Raw genomic sequence first — 20365 nt, 5'->3', positions numbered from 1 at the left:
AAAAGCTTTATAGCAGTCTGCATCAAATAGAATTCTTTTAAACTTTATTACCGTTGGTATATGGTTCCTATGTAACTTTCCTCCATATCTCCTGCCTCTGACCTCTGCTGGCGATCTTGTGGCCAGTGTGGCTCTCTACTGCACATTTGGTGGACGTGTCCCAAAATTCAGGCATACTGGAAGCACATTCACTATCTAAATTTGTCCGTAACAGGCTCCCATAGGCTTCCCCACTTTATTCTCTTCTACCCACCAATCCCTAAACATACTTCAAAACTTAACAAGCACGTTCTCAACGCCACTAAATGTCAAATCGCTCTTCACTGGAAAGGCACCATCCCACCTACTCTGACTGCAACCATCAATGCAGTCTGGTTGGTCTTCCTCATGAAATGAATTACAACTACACTCTGTGACATACCCAACCACTATGTTAAAATCTGGTTGCCATGAACCGACCACTTTGAGGCCCAGCTACCCTTACTGTACAAATTACCAAACTCTGGCACTATACACCATGATGCAGTGTTGTCCCCTCCCCTTTCCCTCATGCTCCTCCCCCCCCCTCCCCCTGCTGCCCTTGCTTGTCTCTTTTTTTCATTTCCTTCTACAAGTCTCTATCTTCTCCCAGCAAAGCTGATTCAAAGCTGTAAGTTTCATTAGTTAGTCATTATTGAGGACTCAGGCTACCGCAAAGCTTCCTGCTTTCTGCAAAATAGGAATCTGGTCTCCTCAACACCTCTAATGTTATTACAATGCTTTACTACCTTTTTTTCTTACTGTTTGTGTCATTATGTCTAAAATCTCTAATAAAAAAAAAATATATATTTTCAAAAAATAAATGGTAACTTTGTCACATTTCTAACCTTTTCTTTGAATACAGTATTTCCATATTGGTACCATAATGGTAAAGTTGTTTTTAATACTTTTAAGAGTTTTTACATTTCTTCTGAATACTGTATATCTGAATAGCAGTAACTGTAGTAAACTAAAGCAATGAAAATATTTTAGAAAAAATGGCATTATTATAAAAACATCAGTTAGTTTCAGTACATGCCTCCTTTCTAACGTATTACTTCTTTTACTCCCAAACCTCTATATGCTTATGATTTACTGAACGTTAATTACATTTATTATATTTCTGTAAGAACATGCCTTAAGTACAGTTATTGTCAAAATTAGAAACCTCCATGTTGTCTAATATTTTAGCCTCTATTAACATATAATATAATTTGTGCATATCTTGATATGAAAGCAAACCATTCTCTATTTATGTGTGTCCTTAATGCATACTCGTATAAGTACAATGTACTACAATACAAGTGCAATAAGCACCGTTGTTTATCTGGTCTACATTTTACTTTTTTTGCAGACTTTCTACAGATGAATTACCCAACATTTGATTTAAAGGAATGTGGCCATGACTGGAAAGCGTGTGTGGCCGCAATAAACAGCACCATCCGCAGCCTTCGCCATGATCAGAAAAAAGCAACAATGCAAACTCGAAAGAAAACCTCTCTTGGTAGCTAGTTACCATGGGTACAGTAATTGTGACAGTCTGTTAAAAACCATCTGATGCCGACACAGTCATGTTTTAATTGCTTTTCACAAAAATCTTGTCGGTATCAGGATGTGCCTTTGTCTACTGAAGAGTTTTTTTCCTACTGAATCCGATTCACTGACTACGTACTTTGAAATACAATCCAGTTCAGAAAACTCAACTCCACACTTATTTTTTTGTTTTGTTTCTCAACCTCTGTCCCAAAGGCTTGCAATCGTTATCAGCTCGGCTATTAATGATATTTCTTCTATAGCTTTTTTATATTTTACACACCATTGTTCCAACTTAAAAAAGCAACAACTTTTTTTCCCTGTGAATTCCTTTCTTATTTCAGAATTGGATGCAGTTACTCTATTTTATAAAAAAGAAAATAACCCCTTAGGATGCTCTATATGGCTATACTTTTAGATAGATTATTTTCTTCTGTCTGCCTCACTGAATACAAAATATGACTAGGATACACACTGAATATAGTGCATCCATATTTACAGACAAGCACAAGTGTGTACATTGTTAATTTTATAAATATGACAGCACTGTTAATAGTGTGATAACATACTATACATGATATTGTTTTAATTGATGAGTAGTAGTAGTGATATAACTGCAGACTAGTGCTATTATTAGAGTGGGACCGGCAATAAAAATGTTGGAGGCATGTTACACTCATGCCTTTGACCCTCCCCCCCAAAGTGCAAAGAGATGGAATTTGGGGTTCAAGATATAGGATAGGTATTTTGGGGTGCTTTGAGTAGGACAAGTATTTTTAGGCTTGCAAGTGGGAGTAGTCTGTATGTTTACACTTTTTTTTTTTTAAAGTCCCATAAAATGACCCAAGTGTATATTTATACCTATTTTTATGTACCCCGAATTCAATCTGAGAACTTATTTTGAGGAAAAAAATGGCTTTTATAATATTTTTCCTTCTTTAAAAAAAAATGCATTTAACAGCCATTTGACCCAATTTAAGTACCAAAATATATTTAATATGAACGATAATACACTTCTATAATGTTGTCCTATGTAGTTTGGCATTTTTTGAAATACAGGGTAATTTCCCCATTTTCACCCTGATTTTTCATCCACTGATCTTTAGCCAATGTTAAAGTCACACCTTCACGTAATTGTTAGATTTATGACACATTATAAAAGCATTTCATATACTAAACTCTTATAGCTGTTTTGGTAATGAGTGAATGTGTGGAAGCCGTTTAAAATAAATATTTGTTATTTGTGTACAGGGCACATTAGCAAATTATAGTTCTGTATTTACTGTTTCAGGAATACTGCAGGGATTTTTCATATATTTTTTTTCGTTTGTATAATGTAGGCCACCAATCTTGGGATTATTTAACAAATGTGAATTTTTTTAAAATATTTTTAAATACATTTTAAGATGAAATAAACAAAACCAGTTATTTTTTTGTAGGTAGATACTGTAGTCTCCCAAGTGAAATCGACTTAAGTAGAACCCCTGTGATCAGTATCACATGATGAAAACAGCGCTGCAGGCCCTTGGTGATTCTTTCCTGTGATCCAGTCTTGACAGATAGGTGTGTTTCGATTTTATCAGCTTGCTACATGTCCGCCTTCAGTTTTAAAACGTGGGAGCAAATATTTTGCTTTAATCAGCAGGCAGAAAAATAGTTATGGCATTCTTTTGCTGCAACCGTTAGACATGGCTGTCAGTAACAGCCACAGGATCCGGAACAACCGTTACAAATAGTCTTATTTTGTTCTTCCCCCCCAATCACGTGTTGAAAATGAATGCTACATTCTGCCTCCTCATTTGATGGAACCAATAGAAGTTAGGGGTAGGTAATATGTGACACTACAACAGCTGTGGAGCTGTACATCCCAGCATGCCCTGGCACAGTTTTAGCATGCCCTAACAGAGCAATTCAAGTGTTGCTCTATTCGAGAGCGCACAGCCGCCGGTGCTGACATTACTGTTATGATGTTCCGTCATTTTGACGGGCTGGTAACTAGTCTAGGAGAATGGCCTACTATCTCAGGAGTACAGAAGGACTATCCAGAAGTACAGTAGACCATGTGTGTACATTTGGTAGAATAGACTAGTGTGACTGTGGTTAATACGTTTGTAAAAATGCAGCATTCGACCATTGAATTTGCAATGTGAATTTGGTGTACAAATAGATGAATACATTATATATTATGGAAATGTTTTATATGTTTGTATATTTTTGTATCTGTTTAAGCATTTAAGTGTTAGTGAATAACACATTACTTAAGTATTTTGCTAAGGAAAATCTAAGTTTGTGTAAACCCAGTCCAAGAGTTTTGCAAGGCACCTGCATCACTTCCTAGTACGGGACTTTTTTTTTTTTTGTCTACTTGCAGACACAGCAAAATGCAAAGTTCAGCAAAATCACTGATCACAAGACACACACACAAGTCAATTTACAGACTTGCTGCAGAGCTGAAAACGCACTCACTGCTGCCACGCTGAGAATAGAATAGGCGAGAGTGGTAGGATCTAAGAGTAGGTGGCAACCCGCAAAACCAATTCATAGATCAAACTTATAGGTAAATCGGTCAGTTTAGGCTTTTTAATACTGTTTGTTATCTGTAACTGAATAAATAAAGTCTTTTAACCTCTTAACTGACTATTTTTCTCTTCAAAACGGTTGATCAATTATTAATATTTTTTAATTTTATTTAATATAGTTTCAGAATATTATGCACATCTGCAGAACAAATCTCATCAAAAACTGGGGGACACAGTGGGGCTGTGCGGTCACATGTGATCCGACCATGCCAGTTAATTGGTTCAATATTAAATACTGAGGTCTAAATTTAATTGAACTTAAGTTTTGTTCCTAGCTTGTTAATCTTCTGAACCTTCGGTGTGCCACTTGATACAGTTCCACGTGTGACATTTGGAACGTGTGCCGGGCTTTGCGGGACCCTGAGATAGAATGGTTAATGAAGAACCTAGTTCTGTCTGCATCTAATACAGAATCACTTCAACAAAAACCTGCCACGCTGTCTTTAGCAAATGATAAGCGATAACTGGTGTTCTACTTGAGCAGCTTTAGAATTAAAGCCAGTACAAATCTGCCCACAGGCTTCCCTATTGCCACACTTGGGTCTCCCCCACGTACGGTCAAGTCGTGTAGTATTTATATCACCGTAGCTAACATACTTCCTACCATTTGACCGTTAACGTCTGGGCCTTCTCCCACACTATAGGCTTATGCAAAGGTGTGCTTTGTGTTTTAGGTTTAGTGGCACTTTATATGTAGTAAAACCCAATGTATGTTTAGAATTCCAGTTTAAAAGTAACATCAAGTACAATTTTATGTTTTAAGTAACTAGTTCCTTATTATTATTTGAAAGAATTGTATCATATTCTTTGTTGGACTGTGTTGTGTTTGTGTATATACAATTTTTGTTTTAAAACAAAATGTTTCATTGTACTGTTATACTGAACGAAAGATATGCCCAGTGGAAATTAATTTAACAATAAAGTATCTTATCAAATCTTACATTTTTTTAATGCTGCTGTAATATTTTGACGTTATTGAGTATATAATTTGGATGTGGTCTGTGTCCTCTGTGATGCAGTATAACACCTTGTTCATTAAAATATGATAAGAGTGTCTAACCATTATAATTGGTACAGTATGGAAATAAAAAATGTGACCTTTGCAAACTGAGGACATCATTTTTAACAAATCAGAATCCGCTTTATTGGCCAGGTATACTTGCGTGTACTAGGAATTTGTTTTCGGTTTACAGTGCAGCAGACACAAAGGGAACAAGTAAACAGGAAGGGGGGACATGTGCAGTCTTCAGATACAGGAACCATAGGGACCAGAGTGATCATCATTACATGCAGAGAAATAGAGTAGAGCGACTGGGCGGTCTACCAGGGGTCAGGAGTTCAGCAGGTGGACTGCTTGAGGAAAGAAGCTTTTGAGGCTTCTGGTGGGGATGGCCCTGTATCGTCTGCCAGATGGCAGCAGGTTGAGCATGCCATGACTAGGGTTTAAGCGGGTCCTTAACTATTCTAGTTGCCCATTTTTTGGTTCTGGACAGATACAGATCATGGACAGGGGGAAGGTCCACTCCGATGATCTTCTCAGCTGACCTTACCACTCTTTGGAGCCTGCGTTTATCTCTCACTGGCGGAACTATACCAGACGATTATCGAGGAGCACAGTACAGATTCTACGATTGCGGAGTAGAAGAGGAGCAGGAGCTTCTGTGGGATATTGTACTTCTTAAGTTGCCTTAGGAAGAACAGCCTCTGCTGCGCCTTTCCGATGATGGCCTTTGCATTGAGCCCCCATCGGGAGATTGTGGTCCCCAGGAACTTGAAGGAGTCCACTAGCGACACCACGCTGTCGGCTGTGATTAGTGGGGGAACTCCATCTGGCTTCTTCCTAAAGTCCACTACCATCTCAACAGTTTTGAGTGGGTTGAGCTCGAGGTTGTTGCAGCTACACCACCGGGCCAGCCGGTCCACTTCCTGTCTGTACGCCGATTCGTTCCCATCTTTTATGAGGCCGATGACGGTGGTGTCATCAGCAAATTTAATGATCTTAACTGACTGCGACTCGGAGGAGCAGTCGTTGGTATACAGAGAGAAGAGCAGGGGTGAGAGGACACAGCCCTGAGGGGCCCCAGTACTGATGGACATTGCTTCGGAGGAGAATTCTCCCGCTTTGACCACCTGTTTTCTATCTGTCAGAAAGTCAACAATCCAGGAACAGGTAGCTTCTGGTACCCCTTGGCTGAGAAGTTTGGGGTAGAGAGTGCTGGGGACGATTGTGTTGAAGGCTGAGCTGAAGTCGACAAACAGGACCCTCGCATAGGTACCGGGCGCATCCAGATGCTGCAGAATGTAGTGCAGGCCCAGGTTGACAGCGTCCTCAACGCACCGATTCGCTCGATAGGCGAACTGAAGGGGGTCTAATTGGGGGCCGGTCACAACTTTTAGGTGGTTCAGTACCAGGCGCTCGAACACTTTCATGACCACAGACGTCAGTGCTATCGGCCTGTAGTCATTTAGGCTTGTGATGGTAGGTTTCTTTGGGACCGGAACAATTGTGGAGCTTTTGAGGCAGGAGGGAACTTTGCACAGTTGTAGCGATTTGTTTAATATGCTGGCGAATATGGGGGCAAGCTGACCAGCACATGATCTCAGGGCGACACTCTGTTTACAAGCATTGCGGGTCAAAAGGCTTAGATTACCCCCATTTTTTCCCTTTGTTATTGAGATTTAAGCAAATCCAGTCCAGCGAATAACTTGACATGTTGCAAATGTAAGCTGTACTCTGGGGCAAAGCTTTTAATAGTACAACACCCCATTGCTTTTTTACATTTTGAGCTTAAACGTGCCGGGAAGTGACAGATTTTACAAGTCACTGCTTAGTAAATTTCTCTGACACCAACTGTCCATTATGGATGAAGTGTCATGGTCTGGGGTTTTTATGTTGGATTCCGAGTCAACAACTTGTAGAGTGACTGGCACACTGAGTCAAAATGGCCACCACAGCATTTTGCTTAAATTCAGGCAATGGTCAGCACAGTCTCCAGACATAAACCACACCAAGCTGAACTGGACAGAAAGATGAAAGCAAAGCAACCTACAAGTACAGTACATTTGTGGGGACTTCTACAACAATTATGGGAAGAATTGCTATTGTAGAAAGAACTGGGCTAAATTGATGAGCTATAACTTTAAGTTACATTTCTCTTAAGTCCTAGAGGATGCTGGGGTCCAATTTAGTACCATGGGGTATAGACGGGCCCTTTGGGAGCCACTGGCACTTTAAGAGTTTAATAGTGTGGGCTGGCCCCTCCCTCTATGCCCTTCCTACCAGACTCAGTTTAGAAAATGTGCCCGGAGGAGCCTGTCACAGTTAGGGGAGCTCCTAGGAGTTATTCTAGTTTTATTTTTTTCTAAGAGTTGTTAGGTACAGGAAGGCTGCTGGCAACAGCCTCCCTTCTTTGTGGGACTTAGGGGGGGGAGTAGGAACCAACTTCCTGAAGGGTTAATGGTTCTCTATCTCCACTGACAGGACACTGAGCTCCTGAGGGTGCTGATCGCAAGCCCACGAGGCGACCGCTCACTCCAGCAGCACGGCTGCCACCCCCTTATCAGAGCCAGAAGAAAGAAGTGTGGTGAGTACAGCGCCGGCGTCCCAGTTAGCGGGTCGCTGGCGGATATGGGGGCACAAGGGTGGGAGCGCAGCTCTGGAAAGGCTGCGCTCCGGACAGCTCAGCAACATTTTGTGTAAGCGCTTTGAGGGGCGTCCTGAGCATTCACAATTCACCCTAAACTGGTCATTCGGCTAAAAGGGGCTAATCCCCCTGCTGGCAACAAACACCTCAGGCCAGTATAAACAATTAGTGCGGGAAGCCATGCGCCATTGCTAGGGGCGGGGCTTCCTCTCAGAGCAGAGCCAGCACTCACCAGTGCCATTTTCTCCCTGCAGATACATAGGAAAGAACGCTGACAGGGAGCGCTGCCCTCCACATAACTCCAGCATACCTCTGCGGTACCAGGGTGTTATAGACAGGAGGGGGGAATGTGATACTAGTACTAACATAGTAACATAGTATTTGAGGTTGAATAGAGGCAAATTGCCCATCGTGTTCAACCTGTTTTAAGTTGTGATGTTTCTACATACTTGCTAAATAATGTTTTATTACTAGTTAGCTACTATAACTCATGTTACCCCCGGATTAACCACGTTGATATTTTAAGTATTATAACCTTGGATAGCTTTTTAATTCAGAAATGTATCCATTCCTTTTTTAAATCCAATTACAGAGTCCGCCATTACCACCTTCCCTGGCAGGGAATTCCACATCCTGATTGCCCTAACAGTGAAGAACCCTTTCCTCAGTTGTGTTGGGAACTTTCTCTCCTCCAGTCGCAGCGAGTGCCCACGTGTCCTAAACTGTGTTCTTTTAATAAATAATTCCTCTGATAACTCTTTACATATTTGAAGATATTAATAATATCTCCTCTTAGGCGCCTCTTTTCTAGTGTATACATATTCAGCCTAGTAAGTCTTTCCTTATAGTCAAGTCCTTCTAGGCCTTTAATCAATTTAGTAGCTCGCCTTTGAACACTTTAGAGTTCACTGATGTCTTTTTTATACAATGGTGCCCAAAACTGAACACAATATTCCTGGCGCGGACGTACCAATGCCTTATACAGCGGCATGATTACATCCGAGTCCCTTGTCTCAATTCCCCTTTTTATGCACGCTAGCACCTTACTTGCCTTCTTTACTGCGTTTTGCCATTGTGTATGGTTATTAAGCCTATTATCAATGAATACCCCCAAATCTTTTTCCAACTCTGTTTCTCCTAGGCGTTCCCCATTTAATATGTAGGATGCAAGTTTGTTTAATAGTCCCAAAATGCATAACCTTGCATTTGTCTGTATTGAACCTCATTTTCCATTTAGACGCCCCGAGTTCAAGTTTAGATAGATCATTCTGCAAGGACTCCACATCCAATTCTGAACTAATTACCTTACACAGTTTAGTATCATCTGCAAAGAATAACACTGTGCTTTCCAGGCCTATTTCTAGGTCATTGATAAATATGTTGAACAGTAGTGGTCCGAGTACGGACCCTTGTGGTATTCCGCTGACTACTGGGGACCAGGTTGAGGACTTCCCGTTGACCACTACTCGCTGTACCCTGCTATCCATCCAGCTGCTTATCCGTGTGCAAATAGTTTTTCCTAGGCCAATCTCCTTTAATTTGATCATCAGTCTCCTGTGAGGAACTGTATCAAAGGCCTTTTCAAAATCTAGGAAGACCACATCCACTGCTTTTCCTTGATCAAGATTATTGCTCACTTCCTCGTAGAAGCTAATTAAGTTAGTCTGACATGACCTGTCCCTCACAAACCCATGCTGGTTCTAGCTAATAATCCTAGCGGACTTTCTGTATGACGTCCCTTAGAATTCCTTCCAATATTTTCCCCACTATAGATGTTAAACTAACTGGTCTGTAGTTTCCCAGAAGATTTTTGGATCCTTTTTCAAATAATGGCACTACCTCAGCTATACGCCAATCCTTCGGTACCATGCCTGATCTAATTGAACTATTGAAAATCAAGTATAGGGGTCGTGCTAGTTGTGAACTAAGCTCCATAAGAACCCTCGGGTGAAGTCCATCAGGCTTAAACAAGTATCTAACCATGATCATTACTGTCACAATTGTTATGCTCTACTCCCACCATCAGGTCTTCACTGGTGAATACTGATGAAAAGAATTTGTTCAGTATTTCCGCTTTTATTTCGTCATCATTTATCAATTCTCCTAATTCATCTTTTAATGGACCTATATTCTCCTTTTTCTCTAACGTCCTAGTGGATGCTGGGGACTCCGTCAGGACCATGGGGAATAGCGGCTCCGCAGGAGACAGGGCACAAAAAGTAAGCTTTTAGGATCACATGGTGTGTACTGGCTCCTCCCCCTATGACCCTCCTCCAAGCCTCAGTTAGGTTTTTGTGCCCGTCCGAGCAGGGTGCAATCTAGGTGGCTCTCATAAAGAGCTGCTTAGAAAAAGTTTTTTAGGTTTCTTATTTTCAGTGAGTCCTGCTGGCAACAGGCTCACTGCTACGAGGGACTTAGGGGAGAGAAGTGAACTCACCTGCGTGCAGGATGGATTTGCTTCTTAGGCTACAGGACACCATTAGCTCCAGAGGGATCGAACACAGGCCCAGCCATGGAGTCCGGAGCCGTGCCGCCGACCCCCCTTGCAGATGCCGAAGTTGAAGAGGTCCAGAGGTCCGGAAACAGGCGGCAGAAGACTTTCAGTCTTCATAAGGTAGCGCACAGCACTGCAGCTGTGCGCCATTGTTGTCGGCACACTTCACACCAGCGGTCACTGAGGGTGCAGGGCGCTGGGGGGGCGCGCCCTGGGCAGCAATGTATAATACCTTTTTCTATGGCTAAAATACATCACATATAGCCCTTGAGGCTATATGGATGTATTTAACCCCTGTCATATATCGCAAACTCCGGGAGAAGAGCCCGCCGTTTTAGGGGGCGGGGCCTATTCTCCTCAGCACACAGCGCCATTTTCCTGCTCAGCTCCGCTGTGAGGAAGGCTCCCAGGACTCTCCCCTGCACTGCACTACAGAAACAGGGTAAAACAGAGAAGGGGGGCATATTTTGGCGATATGTTTATATATTAAGCGCATATAACAGAAACAACACCTTTTAGGGTTGTTTATATACATTTTTATAGCGCTTTGGTGTGTGCTGGCAAACTCTCCCTCTGTCTCCCCAAAGGGCTAGTGGGGTCCTGTCTTCGATAAGAGCATTCCCTGTGTGTCTGCTGTGTGTCGGTACGTGTGTGTCGACATGTATGAGGACGATGTTGGTGTGGAGGCGGAGCAATTGCCGGTAATGGTGATGTCACCCCCTAGGGAGTCGACACCGGAATGGATGGCTTTAATTATGGAATTACGTGATAATGTTAGCACGCTGCAAAAGTCAGTTGACGACATGAGACGGCCGGAAAACCAGTTAGTACCTGTCCAGGCGTCTCAGGCACCGTCAGGGGCTGTAAAACGTCCCTTACCTCAGTCAGTCGACACAGGTACCGACACAGATGAATCTAGTGTCGACGGTGAAGAAAGAAACGTATTTTCCAATAGGGCCACACGTTATATGATCACGGCAATGAAGGAGGCTTTGCATATCTCTGATACTGCAGGTACCTCAAAGGGGGGTATTATGTGGGGTGTGAAAAAACTACCTGTAGCTTTTCCAGAATCAGAGGAATTGAATGACGTGTGTGATGAAGCGTGGGTTAACCCCGATAGAAAACTGCTAATTTCAAAGAAGTTATTGGCATTATACCCTTTCCCACCAGAGGTTAGGGCGCGCTGGGAAACACCCCCTAGGGTGGATAAGGCGCTCACACGCTTATCAAAACAAGTGGCGTTACCGTCTCCTGATACGGCCGCCCTCAAGGATCCAGCTGATAGGAGGCTGGAAACTACCCTGAAGAGTATATACACACATACTGGTGTTATACTGCGACCAGCAATAGCCTCAGCCTGGATGTGCAGTGCTGGGGTGGTGTGGTCGGATTCCCTGACTGAAAATATTGATACCCTGGATAGGGACAGTATTTTATTGACTATAGAGCAATTAAAGGATGCTTTTCTTTATATGCGAGATGCTCAGAGGGATATTTGCACTCTGGCATCGAGAGTAAGTGCGATGTCCATATCTGCCAGAAGAAGTTTATGGACGCGACAGTGGTCAGGTGATGCGGATATGGATGTATTGCCGTATAAAGGAGAGGAATTATTTGGGGTCGGTCTATCGGATCTGGTGGCCACGGCAACAGCCGGAAAATCCACTTTTTTACCTCAGGTCACCTCCCAACAGAAAAAGACACCGTCTTTTCAGCCGCAGTCCTTTCGTTCCTATAAGAACAAGCGGGCAAAAGGACAGTGATATTTGCCCAGAGGCAAAGGAAGAGGTAAGAGGGTGCAGCAAGCAACTACTTCCCACGAACAGAAGCCCTCCCCGGCTTCTACAAAGCCCTCAGCATGACGCTGGGGCTGTGCAAGCGGACTCAGGGGCGGTGGGGGGTCGACTAAAGATTTTCAGCACACAGTGGGCGCGCTCACAGGTGGACCCTTGGATCCTGCAGGTAGTATCTCAGGGTTACAAGTTGGAATTCGAAAAGTCTCCCCCTCGCCGGTTCCTAAAGTCTGCTTTACCAACGTCTCCCTCAGAAAGGGCGACGGTATTGGAAGCCATTCACAAGCTGTATTCTCAGCAGGTGATAGTCAAGGTACCCCTCCTACAACAGGGAAAGGGGTATTATTCCACACTATTTGTGGTACCGAAGCCGGACGGTTCGGTAAGACCTATTCTAAATCTGAAATCCTTGAACCTGTACATACAGAAATTCAAGTTCAAGATGGAGTCACTCAGCAGTGATAGCGAATCTGGAAGAAGGGGACTTCATGGTGTCCCTGGACATAAAAGATGCTTATCTGCATGTCCCAATTTACCCTTCACACCAAGGGTATCTCAGGTTCGTGATACAAAACTGTCATTATCAGTTTCAAACGCTGCCGTTTGGTTTGTCCACGGCACCTCGGGTCTTTACCAAGGTAATGGCCGAAATGATGGTTCTTCTACGAAGAAAAGGCGTATTAATTATCCCTTACTTGGACGATCTCCTGATAAGGGCAAGGTCCAGGAAACAGCTGGAAGTCGGAGTAGCACTAACCCAAGTAGTGCTTCAACAACACGGGTGGATTCTGAATCTTCCAAAATCTCAATTGACCCCGACGACACGTCTGCTGTTCCTGGGAATGATTCTGGACACTGTTCAGAAAAAGGTGTTTCTCCCGGAGGAGAAAGCAAGGGAGTTATCCGAACTTGTCAGGAACCTCCTAAAACCAGGAAATGTGTCAGTACATCAATGCACAAGAGTCCTGGGAAAGATGGTGGCTTCTTACGAAGCAATTCCATTCGGCAGATTCCACGCACGAATATTTCAGTGGGATCTGCTGGACAAATGGTCCGGATCGCATCTGCACATGCATCAGCGGATAACACTGTCACCAAGAACAAGGGTGTCTCTTCTGTGGTGGTTGCAGAGTGCCCATCTGTTAGAGGGCCGCAGATTCGGCATACAGGACTGGGTCCTGGTGACTACGGATGCCAGCCTACGAGGCTGCGGAGCAGTCACACAGGGAAGAAACTTCCAGGGCGTGTGGTCGAACCTGGAGACGTTTCTTCACATAAATATACTGGAGCTAAGAGCGATTTACAATGCTCTAAGCCTGGCAAAACCGCTGCTTCAGGGTCAGCCGGTGTTGATCCAGTCGGACAACATCACGGCAGTCGCCCACGTAAACAGACAGGGCGGCACGAGAAGCAGAAGAGCAATGACAGAAGCTGCAAGGATTCTTCGCTGGGCGGAAAATCATGTCATAGCACTGTCAGCAGTGTTCATTCCGGGAGTGGACAACTGGGAAGCAGACTTCCTCAGCAGACACGACCTCCACCCGGGAGAGTGGGGACTTCATCCAGAAGTCTTCCACATGATTGTGAACCGTTGGGAAAAACCAAAGGTGGACATGATGGCGTCCCGCCTCAACAAGAAACTGGACAGATATTGCGCCAGGTCAAGAGACCCTCAGGCAATAGCTGTGGACGCTCTGGTAACACCGTGGGTGTACCAGTCCGTGTATGTGTTTCCTCCTCTGCCTCTCATACCAAAGGTACTGAGAATTATACGGCTACGGGGAGTAAGAACAATACTCGTGGCTCCGGATTGGCCGAGAAGGACTTGGTACCCGGAACTTCAAGAGATGCTCACGGAAGAGCCGTGGCCTCTACCGTTAAGAAGGGATCTGCTTCAGCAGGGACCTTGTATGTTCCAAGACTTACCGCGACTGCGTTTGACGGCATGGCGGTTGAACGCCGGATTCTAAAAGAAAAGGGCATTCCAGAGGAAGTTATTCCTACCTTGATTGAAGCCAGGAAGGAAGTGACCGCACAACATTATCACCGCATTTGGAGAAAATATGTTGCGTGGTGTGAGGCCAAGAAGGCCCCAACGGAGGAATTTCAATTGGGTCGATTCCTACATTTCCTGCAGGCAGGATTGTCTATGGGCCTCAAATTGGGGTCTATTAAGGTTCAAATTTCGGCCTTATCGATTTTCTTCCAGAAAGAATTGGCTTCAGTGCCTGAAGTACAAACCTTTGTCAAAGGTGTACTACATATACAGCCCCCGATTGTGCCTCCAGTGGCACCGTGGGATCTCAACGTAGTTTTGGATTTTCTCAAATCCCATTGGTTTGAGCCGCTCAAATCGGTAGATTTGAAGTATCTTACATGGAAAGTAACCATGCTACTGGCCCTGGCTTCAGCCAGGAGAGTATCAGAGTTGGCGGCTTTATCGTACAAAAGCCCATATCTGATTTTCCATTCGGACAGGGCAGAACTGCGGACGCGTCCTCAGTTTCTGCCTAAGGTGGTTTCGGCTTTTCACTTGAACCAGCCTATTGTGGTGCCTGCGGCTACTAGCGACTTGGAGGACTCCAAGTTGCTGGACGTTGTCAGAGCATTGAAAATATATATTTCAAGGACGGCTGGAGTCAGAAAATCTGACTCGCTGTTTATCCTGTATGCACCCAACAAGAGGGGTGCTCCTGCGTCTAAGCAGACGATTGCTCGTTGGATCTGTAGCACAATCCAACTTGCACATTCTGTGGCAGGCCTGCCACAGCCTAAATCTGTAAATGCCCACTCCACAAGGAAGGTGGGCTCATCTTGGGCGGCTGCCCGAGGGGTCTCGGCATTACAACTTTGCCGAGCAGCTACGTGGTCAGGGGAGAACACGTTTGTAAAATTTTACAAATTTGATACTCTGGCTAAGGAGGACCTGGAGTTCTCTCATTCGGTGCTGCAGAGTCATCCGCACTCTCCCGCCCGTTTGGGAGCTTTGGTATAATCCCCATGGTCCTGACGGAGTCCCCAGCATCCACTAGGACGTTAGAGAAAATAAGAATTTACTTACCGATAATTCTATTTCTCATAGTCCGTAGTGGATGCTGGGCGCCCATCCCAAGTGCGGATTGTCTGCAATACTTGTACATAGTTATTGTTACAAAAATCGGGTTATTATTGTTGTGAGCCATCTTTTCAGAGGCTTCTTCGTTGTTATCATACTGTTAACTGGGTTCAAATCACAAGTTGTACGGTGTGATTGGTGTGGCTGGTATGAGTCTTACCCGGGATTCAAGATCCTTCCTTATTGTGTACGCTCGTCCGGGCACAGTACCTAACTGAGGCTTGGAGGAGGGTCATAGGGGGAGGAGCCAGTACACACCATGTGATCCTAAAAGCTTACTTTTTGTGCCCTGTCTCCTGCGGAGCCGCTATTCCCCATGGTCCTGACGGAGTCCCCAGCATCCACTACGGACTATGAGAAATAGAATTATCGGTAAGTAAATTCTTATTTCTCTGACGTCCTAGTGGATGCTGGGAACTCCGTAAGGACCATGGGGAATAGCGGCTCCGCAGGAGACTGGGCACATCTAAAGAAAGCTTTAGGATCACCTGGTGTGCACTGGCTCCTCCCCCTATGACCCTCCTCCAAGCCTCAGTTAGATTTCTGTGCCCGACGAGAAGGGTGCACACTAGGGGCTCTCCTGAGCTCTTTGTGAAAGTTTTAGTTTAGGTTTATTATTTTCAGTGAGACCTGCTGGCAACAGGCTCACTGCATCGAGGGACTAAGGGGAGAAGAAGCGAACTCACCTGCGTGCAGAGTGGATTGGGCTTCTTAGGCTACTGGACATTAGCTCCAGAGGGACGATCACAGGTTCAGCCTGGATGGGTCACCGGAGCCGCGCCGCCGTCCCCCTTACAGAGCCAGAAGAGCGAAGAGGTCCGGAAAAATCGGCGGCAGAAGACGATCCTGTCTTCAGATAAGGTAGCGCACAGCACCGCAGCTGTGCGCCATTGCTCTCAGCACACTTCACACTCCGGTCACTGAGGGTGCAGGGCGCTGGGGGGGGCAGCGCCCTGAGACGCAATAAATCGATAAAAAAACCTTATATGGCTAAAATAAATGCATCACATATAACTCCTGGGCTATATGGATGCATTTAACCCCTGCCAAAACATACAGAAAAAGGATGATAAGGACGCCGAGAAAGGGGCGGAGCCTATCTCCTCAGCACACTGGCGCCATTTTCCCTCACAGCTCAGTTGGAGGGAAGCTCCCTGGCTCTCCCCTGCAGTCACTACACTACAGAAAGGGGTTAAAAAAGAGAGGGGGGCACAAATTAGGCGCAGTATATAACAATACAGCAGCTATAAAGGGAAAAACACTTATATAAGGTTATCCCTGTATATATATATAGCGCTCTGGTGTGTGCTGGCAAACTCTCCCTCTGTCTCCCCAAAGGGCTAGTGGGGTCCTGTCCTCTATCAGAGCATTCCCTGTGTGTGTGCTGTGTCGGTACGTTGGTGTCGACATGTATGAGGAGAAAAATGATGAGGAGACGGAGTAGAGTGTCTGAAATAGTGTTGTCACCCCCTAGGGGGTCGACACCTGAGTGGATGTACTGTTGAAATTGCGTGACAGTGTCAGCTTTGTATAAAAGACAGTGGTTGACATGAGACAGCCGGCTACTCAGCTTGTGCATGTCCAGACGTCTCATACAGGGGCCCTAAAGCGCCCGTTACCTCAGATACAGACGCCGACAGGGGTACTGACTCCTGTGTCGACGGTGAAGAGACAACCGTGATTTCCAATAGGGCCACACATTGCATGATTGAGGCAATGGAAAAAGTTTACACTTTTCTGATAATATGAATACCACCAAAAAAAGGGGTATTATGTTTGGTGAGGAAAAACTTCCTGTAGTTTTCCTGAATCTGAGAAATAAAATGAGGTGTGTGATTATGCGTGGGTTTCCCCCCGATAACAATTGATATTTTCTAAAAAGTTATTGGCAGTATACCTTTTCCCGCCAGAGGTTAGGGTGCGTTGGGAAACACCCCCTAGGGTGGATAAAGCGCTCACACGCTTGTAAAAACAAGGGCTCTACCCTCTCCTGAGATGGCCGCCCTTAAGGATCCTGCTGATAGAAAGCAGGAGCGTATCCTAAAATGTAATTACACACATACTGGTGTTATACTGCGACCAGCAATCGCCTCAGCCTGGATGTGCAGTGCTGGGTTGGCGTGGTCGGATTCCCTGACTGGAAATATGATATCCTAGATAAGGACAGTATATTATTGCCTATAGAGCAATTAAAAGATGCATTTCTATATATGCAGGATGCACAGCGGAATATTTGCCGACTGGCATCAAGTATAAGTGCGTTGTCCAATTATTCCAGTAAAGTGGTCAGGTGATGCGGATTCCAAACGGCATTTGGAAGTATTGCCTTAAAAGAGGGGATGTACCCCAGGTCGCCTCTCAAAATAAGACGCCGTGTTATCAGGCGCAGTCCTGGTTGGCAGGCGGACAAAAGGGTTCCTCTTTTCTGCTCGTGACAGAGGGAGAGGAAAATGGCTGCAGAGATCAGCCAGTTCCAAGGAACAGAAACCCTTTTCCGCCGCTGCCAAGCCCTCAGTATGACGCTAGGGCTTTACAAGTTCAGGCACGGTGGGGTCCCGTTCTCAATGAATTTCAGTGCGCAGTGGGCTCACTCGCAAGTAGACCCCTGGATCCTTCAGATAATATTTCAGGGGTACAAATTGGAATTCGAGACGTATTCCCCTCGCCGTTTCCAAAAGTCTGTTTTACCGACGTCTCCCGCTGACAGGGAGGCAGTTTTGGAAGCCATTCACAAGCTGTATTCCCAGCAGGTGATAATCAAGGTACCCCTCCTGCAACAGGGAACGGGGTATTATTCCACACTATTGTGGTACCGAAGCCAGACGGCTCGGTGAGACCGATTTTAAAATCTAAAATCTTTGAACACTTGCATACAGAGGTTCAAATTCAAAATTGAGTCACTCAGAGCAGTGATTGCAAACCTGGAAGAAGGGGACTACATGATGTCTCGGGACATCAAGGAGGCTTACCTTCATGTCAAAATTTACCCTTCTCACCAAGGGTATTTCAGGTTATGGTACAGAACTGTATCAGTTCGGACGCTGCCGTAGGGATGGTCCACGGCACCCCGGGTCTTTACTGAAGTAATGACCGAAATGATGATATTCCTTCGAAGGAAGGGAATTTTAGTTATCCTTTACTTGGACGATTCCCTGATAAGGGTAAGATCCAGGGAACAGTTGGAGATCGGTGTAGCACTATATCAGGTAGTGTTGCGGCAGCACGATTGGATTTTCAATATTCCAAAATCACAGCTGGTTCCGACGACTTGTCTTCTGTTCCTAGGGATGATTCTGGACATAGTCCAGAAAGAAGGTGCTTCTCCCGGAGGAGAAAGCCAGGGAGTTATCCGAGCTAGTCAGGAACCTCCAAAAACCGAACCAAGTCTCAGTGCATCAATGCACAAGGGTTCTGGGTAAAAATGGTGGCTTCCTACGAAGCAATCCCATTCGGCAGATTCCACGCACAGTGGAACCTTCTGGACAAATGGTCCGGGTCGCATCTTCAGATGCTTCAGCGGATAACCCTGTCACCAGGGACAAGGGTATCCCTCCTGTGGTGGTTGCAGAGTGCTCATCTTCTAGAGGGCCGCAGATTCGGCATTCGGGACTGGGTCCTGGTGGCCACGGATGCCAGCCTGCGAGGCTGGGGAGCAGTCACACAGGGAAGGAATTTCCAGGGCTTATGGTCAAGCCTGGAGACATCTCTTCATATAAACATTCTGGAACTAAGGGCCATTTACAATGCCCTAAGTCAAGCGAAACCCCTGCTTCAGGGTCAGGCGGTATTGATCCAATCGGACAACATCACGTCAGTCGCCCACGTAAACAGACAGGGCAGCACGAGAAGCAGGAGGGCAATGGCAGAAGCTGCAAGGATTTTCGCTGGGCGGAAAATCATGTGATAGCACTGTCAGCAGTGTTCATTCCGGGAGTGGACAACTGGGAAGCAGACTTCCTCAGCAGACACGACCTTCACCCGGGAGAGTGGGGACTTCACCCAGAAGTCTTCCACCTGATTGTAAACCGTTGGGAAAAACAAAAGGTGGACATAATGGCGTCCCGTCTAAACAAAAAACTAGACAGATATTGCGCCAGGTCAAGGGACCCTCAGGCAATAGCGGTGGACGCTCTGGTAACACCGTGGGTGTACCAGTCAGTGTATGTGTTCCCTCCTCTGCCCCTCGTACCAAAAGTACTGAGAATCATAAGAAGGAGAGGAGTAAGAACTATACTCGTGGTTCCGGATTGGCCAAGAAGGACTTGGTATCCGGAACTTCAAGAGATGCTCACGGACGAACCGTGGCCTCTACCTCTAAGAAAGTACCTGCTCCAGCAGGGGCCTTGTCTGTTCCAAGACTTACCGCGGCTGCGTTTGACGGCATGGCGGTTGAACGCCGGATCCTGAAGATCCCTACCCTGGTCAAGGCCAGGAAAGACGTAACCGCAAAACATTATCACCGCATTTGGCGAAAATATGTTGCGTGGAGTGAGGCCAAGAAGGCCCCTACAGAGGAATTTCAACTGGGTCGTTTCCTCCATTTCCTGCAAACAGGACTGTCTATGGGCCTAAAATTAGGGTCCATTAAGGTTCAAATTTCGGCCCTGTCGATTTTCTTCCAAAAAGAACTGGCTTCAGTGCCTGAAGTTCAGACATTTGTAAAAGGGGTACTGCATATACAGTCTCCTTTTGTGCCTCCAGTGGCACCTTGGGGATCTCAATGTTGTGTTGAGTTTCCTAAAGTCACATTGGTTTGAACCACTCACCACTGTGGACTTAAAATATCTCACATGGAAGTGACGAGTTAGCCCTGGTTTCAGCCAGGCGGGTGTCAGAATTGGCGGCTTTATCATATAAAAGCCCTTACTTAATATTTCATTCTGAAAGGGCAGAATTGAGGACTCGTCCTCAAATTTTCTACCTAAGGTGGTTTCTGCATTTCACATGAACCAACCTATTGTGGTACCTGCGGCTACTAAGGACTTGGAGGATTCCAAGTTGCTTGACGTGGTCAGGACCCTGAAAATACATGTTTCCAGGACGGCTGGAGTCAGAAAATCTGACTCGCTGTTTATCCTGTATGCACCCAACAAACTGGGTGCTCCTGCTTCTAAGCAGACGATTGCTCGTTGGATTTGTAGTACAATTCAGCTTGCACATTCTGTGGCAGGCCTGCCACAGCCAAA

General features: G+C 45.3%; 1 protein-coding gene across 3 annotated transcripts in view; it reads left to right on the top strand.

The window, feature by feature from the left end:
* The window catches only part of BEND2 (BEN domain containing 2), a 236477-nt gene extending 231240 nt beyond the window's left edge, over window positions 1–5237 (top strand). For all 3 annotated transcript variants that reach the window (XM_063953929.1, XM_063953928.1, XM_063953930.1), the window contains exon 11: window positions 1373–5237. In XM_063953929.1, the coding sequence (XP_063809999.1) occupies window positions 1373–1530 (158 nt within the window). In that variant the 3' untranslated portion in view covers window positions 1531–5237. The remainder of the gene's footprint in view (window positions 1–1372) is intronic.
* Window positions 5238–20365: the final 15128 nt, after the last annotated feature.

This window comes from Pseudophryne corroboree, chromosome 2 (genome assembly GCF_028390025.1).
Source record: "Pseudophryne corroboree isolate aPseCor3 chromosome 2, aPseCor3.hap2, whole genome shotgun sequence".
NCBI lineage: Eukaryota > Metazoa > Chordata > Amphibia > Anura > Myobatrachidae > Pseudophryne > Pseudophryne corroboree.
Note: the sequence above shows the minus strand (reverse complement) of the source record. Positions and strands in the feature narration are given on the sequence as shown.